This window comes from Pantherophis guttatus, chromosome 4, assembly GCF_059756535.1.
Source record: "Pantherophis guttatus breed Tessera chromosome 4, ASM5975653v1, whole genome shotgun sequence".
Classification (NCBI taxonomy): Eukaryota; Metazoa; Chordata; class Lepidosauria; order Squamata; family Colubridae; genus Pantherophis; species Pantherophis guttatus.
The window spans coordinates 120,673,391-120,686,448 of NC_142066.1; the positions used below are offsets into that span (position 1 = coordinate 120,673,391).

General features: G+C 34.8%; 1 protein-coding gene across 4 annotated transcripts in view; it reads right to left on the reverse strand.

The window, feature by feature from the left end:
* Positions 1–13,058, reverse strand: part of DNAH11 (dynein axonemal heavy chain 11) — a 179,008-nt gene that overhangs the window by 24,619 nt on the left and 141,331 nt on the right. For all 4 annotated transcript variants that reach the window (XM_060685695.2, XM_034402384.3, XM_034402387.3 and 1 more), the window contains 8 exons: positions 11,136–11,276; positions 9,367–9,537; positions 7,412–7,534; positions 6,762–6,955; positions 5,930–6,078; positions 4,146–4,273; positions 1,300–1,527; positions 284–475 (listed from right to left, as the gene is read on the reverse strand). In XM_060685695.2, the coding sequence (XP_060541678.2) occupies positions 284–475; positions 1,300–1,527; positions 4,146–4,273; positions 5,930–6,078; positions 6,762–6,955; positions 7,412–7,534; positions 9,367–9,537; positions 11,136–11,276 (1,326 nt within the window). The remainder of the gene's footprint in view (positions 1–283; positions 476–1,299; positions 1,528–4,145; positions 4,274–5,929; positions 6,079–6,761; positions 6,956–7,411; positions 7,535–9,366; positions 9,538–11,135; positions 11,277–13,058) is intronic.

Sequence of the window (13,058 nt, forward strand, 5' to 3'; positions counted from 1 at the left end):
ATGTATAAACCACTGTTTCTGCTAATATAATGAAGGACAATTTTATTTATTTATTTATTTGCTTGTTTGTTTATTTTAGCTAAGCCAGTATCATTGAACCTCTTCAACCTATGTTAGTAAGTTTACATATCCTCTGTGACAATTGTTTGAACTGCCTGATCAACAATAGGCAAATTTCCATCTACTGCTTTTAAAGGCAAAATTATTACGTTTACTCATTTCTAAATTCCCAAATTAAAAGATACGGTTTTGTCAAGAAATTGCTTAATCTCTTAGTTCTTACTTTAGTGTTTGCCTCTAAATAATTGTAGAGGACATTAACACAGATGGTGAGGTCTCCCATATTAAAAGGGTATCTTCGATTCCATCCTTGAGGTCCAAATTTGAGTCTCCCAGCAACACAGGTATGAAAGTAGCACAGAGAAAAGAAAATACTTTTAAACTCCTGTTCTCGTGTACACAATTCAAGAGTATCCTGATAACAAAGAAATATGAAAACAGGGTATTTGTATCAAATCACATATCAACAAGAGGCTTTAGAGTTTACAACTGTGTTTTCTGTATAAGCAGTAATTACATTTTTCACAAAGTGGCACATAAACTATGCAGAGTCTATGAGCAAAAACGTGCAAGCATATTCAGTTTAGCACTGAAAAACAATAGAATTTTAAAAAATAGAATTGTTACCACAGCAACCTATGCATTAGTAACATGAAAGTGCTATATTCCTATTTTTTAATATAGGCACCATTCACTGCACTATTATTTGGAAGATTAGACATTACTGAAAACTGTATGCAGCTTAGGACAACCTTTTACATTGCATTCCTTCATGTCATGTATTTAAGAATTCAGTTATAGATCAGATATAATTTGATGGACAGGCTGTTTATTCCAATTGGGCCCAACAAACCTATTCTGTTTGCTGGCCATCTGACTGCAAAAACGGACTGACTAAAAGCATTTAGCAGAGCACTATATATAGTAAGCAGCATCCTAAATGGCTAAAGTCTCAGACATAATATACAAATTATGTATAACAATGTATATATAAAACTACACTAAATGCAGCTGTTTGTCATGAACTGAGAAGAAAAAAAGGATCTACATGCTTCCTGTCCAAGTGATGTTATTCTCGATAGTGTAAAAGACATTGTGTAATAGGATGCCTGTTTCCCTTTTGAATTACAAAGTCTTTCATTTATGTAACTCCTTAATTCCCGAATAGATCATTCTTTGGTACAGATAGAACTATTGACTCACTTTTAAAAGAAACACACACACACACAATATTGTTACCTGGTCAAAATTGTAGAGAGCAGCATGAAGATTAGCTAACATTCCTGTAGGAGGTTCATTAATAAGTTTAATAGAGTTTTCTAAAATTCCTTGAGGTATAATATGCTCTTCAGGAGCTGGAGCAGGCTCAGCACTGATAAAAAGACGATAGTCACAGTGACTTCCTTTACTATATTTATCTACCAGTATCTCCAAGGTCCGCAGCCATTTGACAACAAGATGTATATTCTGTTTAAGAAAATCAAAACATTGATTATAAATACATAGTTATCATTTAGAAATGGCCTCAGCTAATAATATTATCAAGTCCTGGCAAAACTAGGTAGTAATTACAAAAACAAAACAAAACCCAGAACAAATTGCCTTTGGTAAATTCACAACTGTAATTTCAAATTATAAATATAATGAATAGAAGGAAGTTAGTTTTTTTTAACCGCCATATCCTGTAGTTTAATATCTTTCATATTAACAAGAACTTCATTATCTTCAGTAAGCCAAGATTTTGGAAGGGATGAAGGGAAAAAGAGAATGATGTCTCTCTACAAAGAGACCATGGCTATTATAAATAACAGTATCTTCTCGTGCCAACTGTTAGATATCGTTAATGTGAGGTCAAACAATATCTGAGACACAATGGGTGACAAACCAGAGGAGAGGACTAAAGAGATCTTGGAACCATGCCTTGTTGTTGAACCTGAAATCCTGAGAATGAATTTTATAGCCTTTGCTTGTAAAGCAAGCCTGTTTGCCAACATAGGTAATGCATCTGTGCTGCGGAGGGCTTGGATCCATTCTGCATTTACCATAATGTCCCAAATACTTGGACATCGTTCCTTTTAACTCAACTGTGGAAATCATTTTGCCAAGATTGGACACAAAATGGTATAAAACATTTGCAGATTCTTTGACAACCAAGATTGCAGAATCACAATCATAAGTGCATGTAATTTGCAGTGACAACTAAGATGATAATAATAGGTCATATTAACTGGGATTTTGCCAGGTAAAATGGCACTACATAAATAGCTCTGTCTTCTCATGTTCCTATTGCACAAACAAAACATATTAAACTGGGGGCCAAGAGAGTAATTCTGTGATATCAATTCCATTATTGGCATTTTATTTTATTTCTGTTTATTTCCCCCCCAAATTATTTAACATATTTAGTAATAAATATTTATTAAAAGGCATTTTATTTTATATATATTTGTTCCCCAATATATTTATGTATTTTGGAAAATGAAACACAGCATTTCTATAGAAGACAAGTAGTCTTCAATTTCATTGATCATTCATTGAACACTATTCTAAGTTACAATGGCATTGAAAAAAGGTGACTTAGGACTGGCCTTTAAACTTATGTCAATTGTATCATTCCTCATGAGCACCTAATCAAAATTTAGGTGCTTGGCACTTGTAATCTTCCAAACAGCTTCTGACAAGTAAAATCAATAGGGGAAGCCAGATTTGCTTAACAACTACATGATCCACTTTAATGACTGTAGTGATTTGACATAACAGCCAAAGCAAAAAAAGTTGTAAAATCGGGCATGATATACTTAACAAGTGCCTCACTTAGTGAAGGAACTGACTGTCCCATTGTGGTCATAAATCAAGGACTATCTGGTATGTTCTTACAACCTCTATTTTCAAATTCAGCCAGCACTGAATTATAGAATTAAAGGAAAATAGAATTAGAAATAGAAAATAGATTAAAAATAGAAAATGATTGGCACAGTTGTTTTATATTTTACTAGACAACCCATGGTCCATTGGGCCATTGTTTCAGAGAAATTTCCTTATATAAACAAAGAAACAAAATGATCCCAGGTGGGCAATGAAGCAATGGGAATGGGAGCATTGATTTTCCATAGAGAAGCTGGCAGGGAATATTGGAAACCTCCCTCCCCCTCCCCCTCCCCTCCCCTCCCCTCCCTCCTCTTCTTTTCAGCAATTGAACAATCTCATCTTGAATCCTAGCATTGTAGAGTATATTCATTTTGAAATCTACATTGTCTTAAGAATCCATGAAATAAATTTGAACACATTTGGGTTGTTAATTGGATATGGCATTAGATACCTGATAAAATGATGGATTTGCCCTTGAATAATCACAGAAAAATTGCATCCATTCTTTAATAGAAGGACTACTTTGGCATCAACAGATGTCATTTGCAGGAGGCAGTTGTATTGTCTGATGTTCTTTTAAAACTCCTTTGAAATATGTTCATCATTGCTATATAGATTGAGGAATTCATTAGGTAATGATAGCAAATTGCCTATCTTGATCTTTCCCAAGCTGTAATTGTTGTTATACAGTGCATTTGATTTGTATTGTAGTTTATTAACTAATTAACTTATTTTTGACTAAACTTTTGAAAAGTACAGCCTAAGTCCAGGATTCAAGATTCCAGGTTGGGGTTTTTTTTGAAATGTATTTTTCCTAATGTAAACTTTAACTAAGATTGTCCACTCATGGTATGATAGAGGACAAGAACAAAAATACAAGAAGTTGTACTAAACCACTTTCTCCAGAACAATCCTCTCCCAAATTTTATGACTTACAATAATTTTCCCTTGTGCTTCCTGCCCTAATCAGCAGTTTGCTATGGCTAAGAGCTTATTTTAGTTATAAGGCAAAAACAAAACAAAACAAAACAAAAAACTCCCAAGAAAGATTCCATTTTATTCTGCAATAATTAAGTCTGAAAAAAGAATCTGTTTAACACAGAGAAAAATTGCTCTCTCTCAGAGTTTCTTAGAAAGCCATTCCCCTTTTTATCACTTCCATTATTGCTATGAAATGAAGCAGAGAAGGTACATCAATTGTATTGTTTCACACTTACCTGGAGAATAACCCAGTGTCCATGTTTGGCAGCTTTTTCTATTGCCTTCTCTGCCACAATCTCTTGCCCTTGTCCTAAAGAGATATTATGAAGTTTCCCACAGTCAATTGTGAAGCCAAGTTTCTTGCCTGCAAGTAGGGCAACAGGGGTGGGAGTGGGGAAATAAATAAAAGTAGAAAGAGGGAGAGGGTTGGAGGAGAAAAGAGGATAATGCACCAATAATTTCTCTATCACTGGAACAATGCACATATGGGCTTTTTTTGTGAAGTACTTCAGTCAGCCCCATTTCAACAAGCAAAATTGTGAGCTCTCAAGAGCAGCCTTATGGCTAATATTAGAGAAGGAAAGCTGCAGAAATCTGCTCCCTTGGTTTTAAGATAATGAACCTTTTGACATTTTGATAGATGCTAGGTATTGTTACCAAGCTTTATAAAGTTATACAGGGGGTGCAAGTCATTTCCCTTATAAAAAAAGGGAGCAACATGTGGTAGCTATCACATCAGTTTTTTAACTGATTGGTTCAGGAGGAAAATGTGTTAGTTTCTCACCTTGTGAGGCCAGGGTCTAAATTGAGCACAGTCAGGTCACAGCTGTATTAACCTGGTATTCTCAGCAGAGTCAGTGGGGAATAGTAATCCTAAGTACAATGCGACAGTTTCTTACACAATGAATATAGTTTGTATAATGACCATTATTTAGTCACAGGGGGCGCAAGATTACATGAGCATAGAGAAAATTGCCCTCTGGCCCTCATCTAGTCAAAAGGTAAGAAACAGCACAAAAGAGCCTGCATTATGCCAAGCAGAGGAATGTTCAATCTAAAAATTTCTTCATACTGCAGCGTTAATAGCTGCACACTTTTTATCCACTCTTCCATGGTGAATGGTGGTTTAAGGCAGAGAGGAGGAAGTCTTTAAAAACTTAACTCTTGTTGAAGAAAACAATTGCAAATTTAAATCTGCTTTATATCAGGATAATGCTTGTTTGTGGGATTTTTTTTGGGTGGCAGTGGGCTTAACATGTATTAATTAAAGACTAACTGCTGTTCTAAGTTAGAGTAAGAGCTGCCATTGTTACAAATAATAAATTAAGGAAAATTCTGTGGAGTTTGCAATCCAATAACAATTGGAGAAATGTTTGTTACCAGCCATAGCAAAATGCAGAATGGCAAAATCATGGTCTAAGACTCTGAGATACTGGGCCATAATGCTTCTTCATGTCTTGTTCCCCAAATCCCTATCAATTTTTGCCTATTTAAGTCAATGGACTTAAATAAATAGAATTACTTGATTATTTGAATATATAAATAAATATCAGGATTATATTTTAACATATGGACTTTGTGTCTTGAATTCGAAGTATTGATCTTTCTGATATTTTAAATACTACATATATTTTAGATATATTTCTCTAAAAATGAGACTGTGGAAAATTACTTCAACACATGTTGCATGCTTCCCATTAAAATAAATTTCTTTTTTCTGACTCTTTTTAGCATAAATTTTCCTTATTCTCCCAATCTAAATCAAATAGTTTTTAGCTGATAATATTCACATGTTCATGATAGTTGTCCAGTAATTATGGCAACAAAAATTTAATCTCCTATTCAAAGAAGAATGTATGTACTTCTTTGTACATGTACATGTACAAAGTACATGTATATGTAAGAAATGTATATACTTTACTAATAAATGAACTTCATGTATTTCAACTTACATTGTTGAATTTCCAAATGCATATAATTTTAAACTAAAACAATATTCATACAATAAAATAAGGCTCACCAAGTGCTTCCATGTCTTTCAGAGGGTCCACTCCAGGAGAAAGAATGAAAAAAACAGGAGTAGCTGGACTGCTTTCTTCATAGGACTTGGCCAAGTCTATTCTTGTGCCATCCACATACTTTGAACCTAGCTTTTCTTCTACAAAATCTCTAGTAATACATACATACATAAAAATCAGAATTAGAAACTATTAACCTAGGTCCTAATTCACAACCACGAAGAGCTGGCTGAATTGAAATTTTAAATCCATAATTATGAAGACTGCTCCTATGTAAAGTTTCCTTCATGTGAATCATTTGCCATATGATTTATATAACACCACATACAGTATTCTATCATAATAAGCAAGCCTGAAAAAAAAGATGAGATGTGACAGACAGATCAGCAAGATAAGCACCTAGATAAGAATAGACCAACAATTTTCAAACATGGTTTTAAAGTAGTGCTATTTGGATGTATGTTTACCTTATATAAAGCTTTCTAAATCAGATTCATTACAACTGAAGCTTTGTTTTCACTTTAGACCGGGGTCCCCAACCCCTAGTCTGCAGACCACCATCAGTTCATGGGCAATTGGAAACCAGGCCATGCAAGCAGATGAAGCTCCATTTGCGCATCTGTGGAATTAGGTTATGCAGGCAAAATAATCCCCTCCCTCCCGCTGCCACCGCCACTTGCCACTGGTGATCCATGGAGCCAGAAAGATTGAGGGCCACTACTATAGATCACTTGGAATGCTAAATAGCATATGATGAGGAAGTCCAAACACGTAGAAAACATATGCAAATACCCATAGAAATTTTGCTCCTCTTCCCCAAATCAGACATTATACCTCAGAGCATAAGTTATCCGATCTGGGCGCAATGCTCGTAGTATAATAAGTTTCTCAAAAGAAGTTTTATTTTTCCATTCCTGGGGTAGTTTTTCTTTTTCTGGACATTCTGAATCCACCCATTTTTTCCATCTCTTTGCAGAACCTTCAATGTCTTTATCTAATCCTCGGAATTCATCCATTAAGGCAATGGCCTGTAATGAATTAATGGAATGCATGAATTGTTGGCTTTCAGATTATTAGGATCAAGAATCTTACTGCAAAGTTACTATATGAAGTATGATTTTCAGCCTATAAGCTAATAATAGGTAAATGCTCCCATATCTAAAGACCCCAATGAGTAGAAAAAATACTAAGTCATGTTTCAATAGACTTCTTACTTAAGATTTTTAAAACAGTAATTATTTAAAGCCAAGATAGAAAAGTAACATATAAAATGTAGTATATAAATTGAAAACTGTATTTAGTTCAAAGAAAATCAATTTAGATTTATGCATAGAATATACTGCATTTAAATGTTGAAAAATTAGGACTATGAAATAAAGATGCAGATAATTAAGTTAAACTCACTCAGATATAGGAGGTAGTACATTTTTATAGTATCCGAAGATTTTAAAAAAATATTTTAGAAAAAGTGTTTCTATACTTACCTTAATGGCACTCCATGGTTGAGTTGTTAAAAAGTCAACTGGACTTTTATAGGTATGTTCAACTTTAAATCGTAGCAAGAAATTCAGCATGGTAGGTTCTATCTCATTTTTCCTCAACAAAATCTAGGAAGTAAAGAGTGAACAAAAATATAAAACTAAATTTTAGATTTGGTTTGTTAATACATACTATTTATCCATTTATTTATTTTATGAAATTTATAAATTACCCTAATCTGTTATAATTGCGAGTATCTAAGAAACATTTCTTTCTATTATAGGTAAAATAGGTGTCGGTAAAACTACCATTTTTATTATAACACCTTTAACTTTTGCATATATCTGACTCCTTAGACAGACATTTATTTCTGCTCTAATATAAGAATAGAGCATCAAAGTAAAATGTTTCTCCATCCTTTGCCTGTCATACTCTGTAGCTACCTTTTCATAAAAGTACTGCCAACTCATTTGTCTCGAATGATCTAGGACAGTGATGGCTAACCTTTTTGCGGTCGCGTGCCAAAAGCGGGGGGAACATGGAAGGGTCGCGCATGCACATGCCCACACCCATAATTCAATGCCCCTATGCCCCGCCCCTCCACAATTGCACATGAGACACACACACCTGCACTCCCCCCTCTTTTGGCACACGACAGCAAAAAGAGCTGGTCTCTTTCTTGGTCAGTTGGTCTATTTCTGAGTATCTTCTAGGCCCTATGATTCCTTTTTGCTTAGCAGCTTGTCATTGGACAACTTTTTCCTCAAGATCTTTCAGCTTAACTAATTTAGCAATGGGACTTTAATGCTAATGGTTGGACTGGATAAGAATAAGTGGGAACAAAAAACTTAAGAGGAAGATAGAATTTACCACCTACTCAGAGAGAATATGTAAGAGAGTAAGGTAGAGAAATTAAAAGAAAAAGAAAACCTTTTGTTACAGAGAAGTTATAACTGACATAGATTGATAGACATGTTATACAGTCCATGTTTTGTTCTATGCTTTATTTTATAGATAGATAAAGCAAAAATGTGTTCATGTACCCAGAATGCTACTGATGCTGGGTAAATTGCCCAGTTTGCTTGTGCTTCAATAGCTATTTATTCTAGTTTTTCAAAAGTTAAGTCTTTTTGGTCTAAATTCTTAAGATATATTTATCAAGTTCCTTAATGTGTATCTACTGTCATTCTTGTGTGAAAGCAGGACTACTTAAAGCTGAATGAAGCACATGGATAGACGTTTTTGAAGTTTGGTTTAGGCTTATTTTTCCCATTATGGCTTTTTTCTACATGCACGAATGATAATGGGATATAACTTAGCCAGAAAGAATAATAGACAAAAATATTTAGTACAGAACATTAAAATGACCATAGCTTAATTCAGGTATAATCCTAAATGCACATTATTTCCTATGACAAAAATGGTAGAAACTTTTCAATTTTTTTTTCACTGAAATCTTGAACATTCAAACCATTGCAAATTTTATTCTATCAGAATACAAACAACTTGAAACAACCAATGACATATTCTGAGTGCAACTGTTCCAAGTTCATGGTGCTCCATTTTGTATATGTAACTGAATAGCAATTGATCATTTGGTTGCCAAATCTATCCTGCAACTTTTATTTATTTTATTTATTTATTTATTTATTAGATTTTTATACCGCCCCCTCTCCCGAAGGACTCGGGGCGGTGCACAGCCAAAGTTAAAAACATACAATATAAACAATTAAAATACGTTTAAAACAGAATTAAATCTAAAATGGCTCCCCAATTTAAAATGCCTTACCCATACCCCTATAAAAAGACGAATTTAAAATTTAAAAATTTATAACTTTATATGTATTATTAATCTCAACTCAAATAGTAAAAGTTTGCAAACTGCTGATATACATCAATAAATGCATCCTCAACTTTCAAATGTCAATGCTAATAATAAGAACAATTAAACTTTTCTAACCTGAAATATTGCCTGGCCAAGAAAAATGAATTTGTCCCTCTCAAAAAGTCCCTGGCTGATATGAATGAAGGTGAAATATGTTATGGCTTCTGTCAAGTTGGAGATGCGTTCCTGGATATCATCCGATGCCTCAGCTTGCTCAATAGCTTTATGAAATACATTGCTGAAAGCCTAACGAAACAAAACAAGAAATCATTCTCTAAAAATTTCTTTTGGTAGGGTACATGGCAACTTAATCATAAGTTCTGTTATTATAGGCATAAACATTAAGGATATTATAGCATAAATTAAGGATATTATAGTAATAATAGTAATTATAGCAATACACTTTTTGTGAATGAAATATAAAAGCTCCTTAGAAATATATCTTCCGAGTTCCAGAATATCCAGCTTTTTTAGCTGACCAGGAACACAGGGAGTATATAAAAGGCAATGTGATGATCTGGATGTGATGTGTGATGATTTTGTTATAAAGGGATAAGTTTTATAATACTCAATATTGTTCTGAAGAAATAAATGTATTTAACTTGAAGTATTTTATGAATGCGAATGGTTCAATTATTAGGAAGAAGGAAGTGGAACTTCAGGCATGTAACAGAAGGTGATTCTTTAATTTGCTATTATTGCATTTCTCTTGACAGAGATGGAAGAAACTATTTGGGCAATTTAATTTCTCTGGTGCCAGAAAAGTTCTGAATTGAGAAAGAGAAGCACCATTTGTGGCTTTTTCTCAGACCTTAGTTGTAAACATGTTTCTCAAATCCTGGCTGTAAAAATACTAAGCTACTAGATTTTAGAAATGGATGCTCTATGAAGCAATACTGGAATGAGTTTTGTGTTAGAGAAAAATGGAGTTGTGATATATATATTTAGATAGATAGACAGACAGACAGAAATAGATTACACACACACACACACACACACAGAGTTTGCAAAACAGTGGGTTAGCTTAAACGAGAATGAGGATTAGCAGAAGAATAAATCAAAACAAATTTTCCTTTAGCAGGGAGACAAAATCCATTGATTCTTGAACTATGTATGCGGAAGAAACAGTCATTCAGAGGCAAATGCCTTAAAATACTAAAATGCTCACTGTCTTTGAAGAACCAAGAGGATCTATATCATATTATGTTCATAAAATACCAGAAAAATTTAATTTACTCAAACCCATTTGCAAACTCTGAGGAAGGGAGGGGAAATAATCAAGTCTAACATGAAATAATCCTCAAAAGTTGAGTGTTTTTATCAACAAACAAACAAACAAACAGGAAATAAAAGGAATAAATGGGGAAAAGGTGGCATTGATGAAGTACCAGAAGACACCATAATGGGCTGAAGCCTGGAAAAATAAAGCGAGGAGGGTCTGGACAATGTTGCTTGCAGCTGCTCTGAATAATTCTAACATTCTCTGTGATTCTCTGCTATTCTAAGTTGTTACTATTCTGTTTAACATTTCATTAATATTTTTGACACTGGAAAACAGCAGTATATTCTAAGAAGATATCACATTTGTTGTGGATGCTATACAATCATATTTTTTCCATTTCACAATTCTCTAGCTTGAAATTGTCTGTAAGTTTTCAATATAATATAAACTGTTATGATTTGACCATAATAACAGGAGGACATAATAAATGATTTTTAAGTTATTTAAAAATTATCATATCACTTTCCTATTTTCTGGGGATACGATTGCTGGTAATCAAACTGTTTGCAGCTCTGCACTTATTTTTTACTTTCAGAAATAAAGCAAGAAAAAGTTAAAGTACCTTCAGTGAAAACTGATAGATGGGATTGATTTTGCTTAAATCCTGAATGACAAAATAAAGAAGAGAAGCTCTTGCAGCTGCTGGTCTATAATGCTCTCTGGCTTCATTAATATTAACTTCATTTTCTTTGGCTTCTGCAGCCTGTGAGATAACAACAAAAAAGGTATCATAATTATTGTTAGAGCAAATTCACAGTAATGTTTAAGCTGCAATCTTAGACAAAATTACTTAGGCAAAATCCCCATTAAGTTAAGAACGAGAACTATAGAGAAGTAATAGCATATAATTTACAGTGGTTAACTGTTGAGCTGCTAAATCTTTTTATTTTAAAGGATGCTTTAAAATGGGAACTAAAATACTAGCATCTATAATGAATCCATATCAGTGTTCAGGACTGTTGATAGATTGTTTTGATAATAATATTACCTATGAATGATACAAAGGTCAAAAGTGCTAACTTCCCATCTATAGAAACTATACAGTTATTTCAAGGAAGATAAGAATGATTAGATGAAAACTGTAAATAAGCAGCTGCAGGACTATACAGGTCAGTTTCTCAAATATTATTGCTTATACAGAAATAGCAGTCTCAAATGATGAAACTTAAATTCATGCTTTTTCATCTTAATATTATAATATAAATATAATTTATAATATAATATGATATATGATATATGATATGATATGATATGAAGTACAATACAATACAATACAATACAATACACCCTGGTGGCACAGTGGTTTGAATGCAGTGTTACAGGCAAACTCTGCCCACAGCCTGGAGTTCGATCTCAATGGGGCTCAAGATTGGCTCAGCTTTCATCCTTCCAAGGTTAGTAAAATGAGGACCCAGATTGTAGAGGTCAGTATGACATTGATATTGTAACTGGGGTCACCAATACCCTGGCCATGGCTCACTACTAGGTTGTGGCCTGTTTGAAACCAGGCTATGGGAAAAATGGGCAAATGAATGCACGTGAAGCTCCATTTGCATGAACAGTAGGCAAGCACACATACACATATGAATCTCCATTCGTGTGAGTGGAGCTTCACAAGCAAGTGCAATTGCCTGCCACTCATTCAAGGACCATAAACCAGGGGTGAAATTCTGACATGTTCTGGAGAACAGGTAGTGGAAATTTTGAGTAGTTTAGAGAACCGGCAAATACCATCTACTGGCTGGCCCCAGAATGGGGTGGGAATGGGGATTTTGCAGTATCCTTCCCCTGCCATGCCCACCAAGCCACGCCCACCAAGCCACACCCTGCCTACCAAGCCATGCCCACAGAACTGGTAGTAAAAAAATTTGAATTCTACCACTGCCATAAACTGATCCCTAAAATGCTTATGATGTTGTGATTCCACTCTTCTCCATTAATCAACTTTTAAATGTTATGGGCCAAGTGCTTTTAATATCATGATAACAAGCACAGAGCATTTAAAAATGCTTAGCTACTATAATGAGCCCATTGTGTTCTAAGAAGCCAGAAGTTATTATTTCCTATATTGGGGAGATCAAACTGCTAACATTTATGTTACAGGAAGGAAGGAAATCCTGTTATGGCTCGCCAGCGGCCTGCACGGATTGTGGCTGATCCAACGAGGAGGCGGCTGGTGTGGTGTCGTGCCAGCAGCCTGTGCAGCCGGCGCTCACGTCGGACAGCGAGGAAGCTGAAGAGGATGTGGTGCCAGAGGCAGAGACTCAGCCAGGGCCTTCAGAACCTCCAGAGGCTCCTTCAAGTGGAGAGAGCGACCTGGAGGAGCCTCTTCTCAATGCTCGAGCATGCAGGGCTGCCAAAAGGCAGGAGTGGCTACTCAGGAGGAGGAGGTCTCCTTGAGAGTAAGGCTTGAGGATAATTGGCCACTCCCTTAGCCTATTTAAGTCACACGCCGTTAGTAAGTTTCTTGCTGGAAACAAACAAG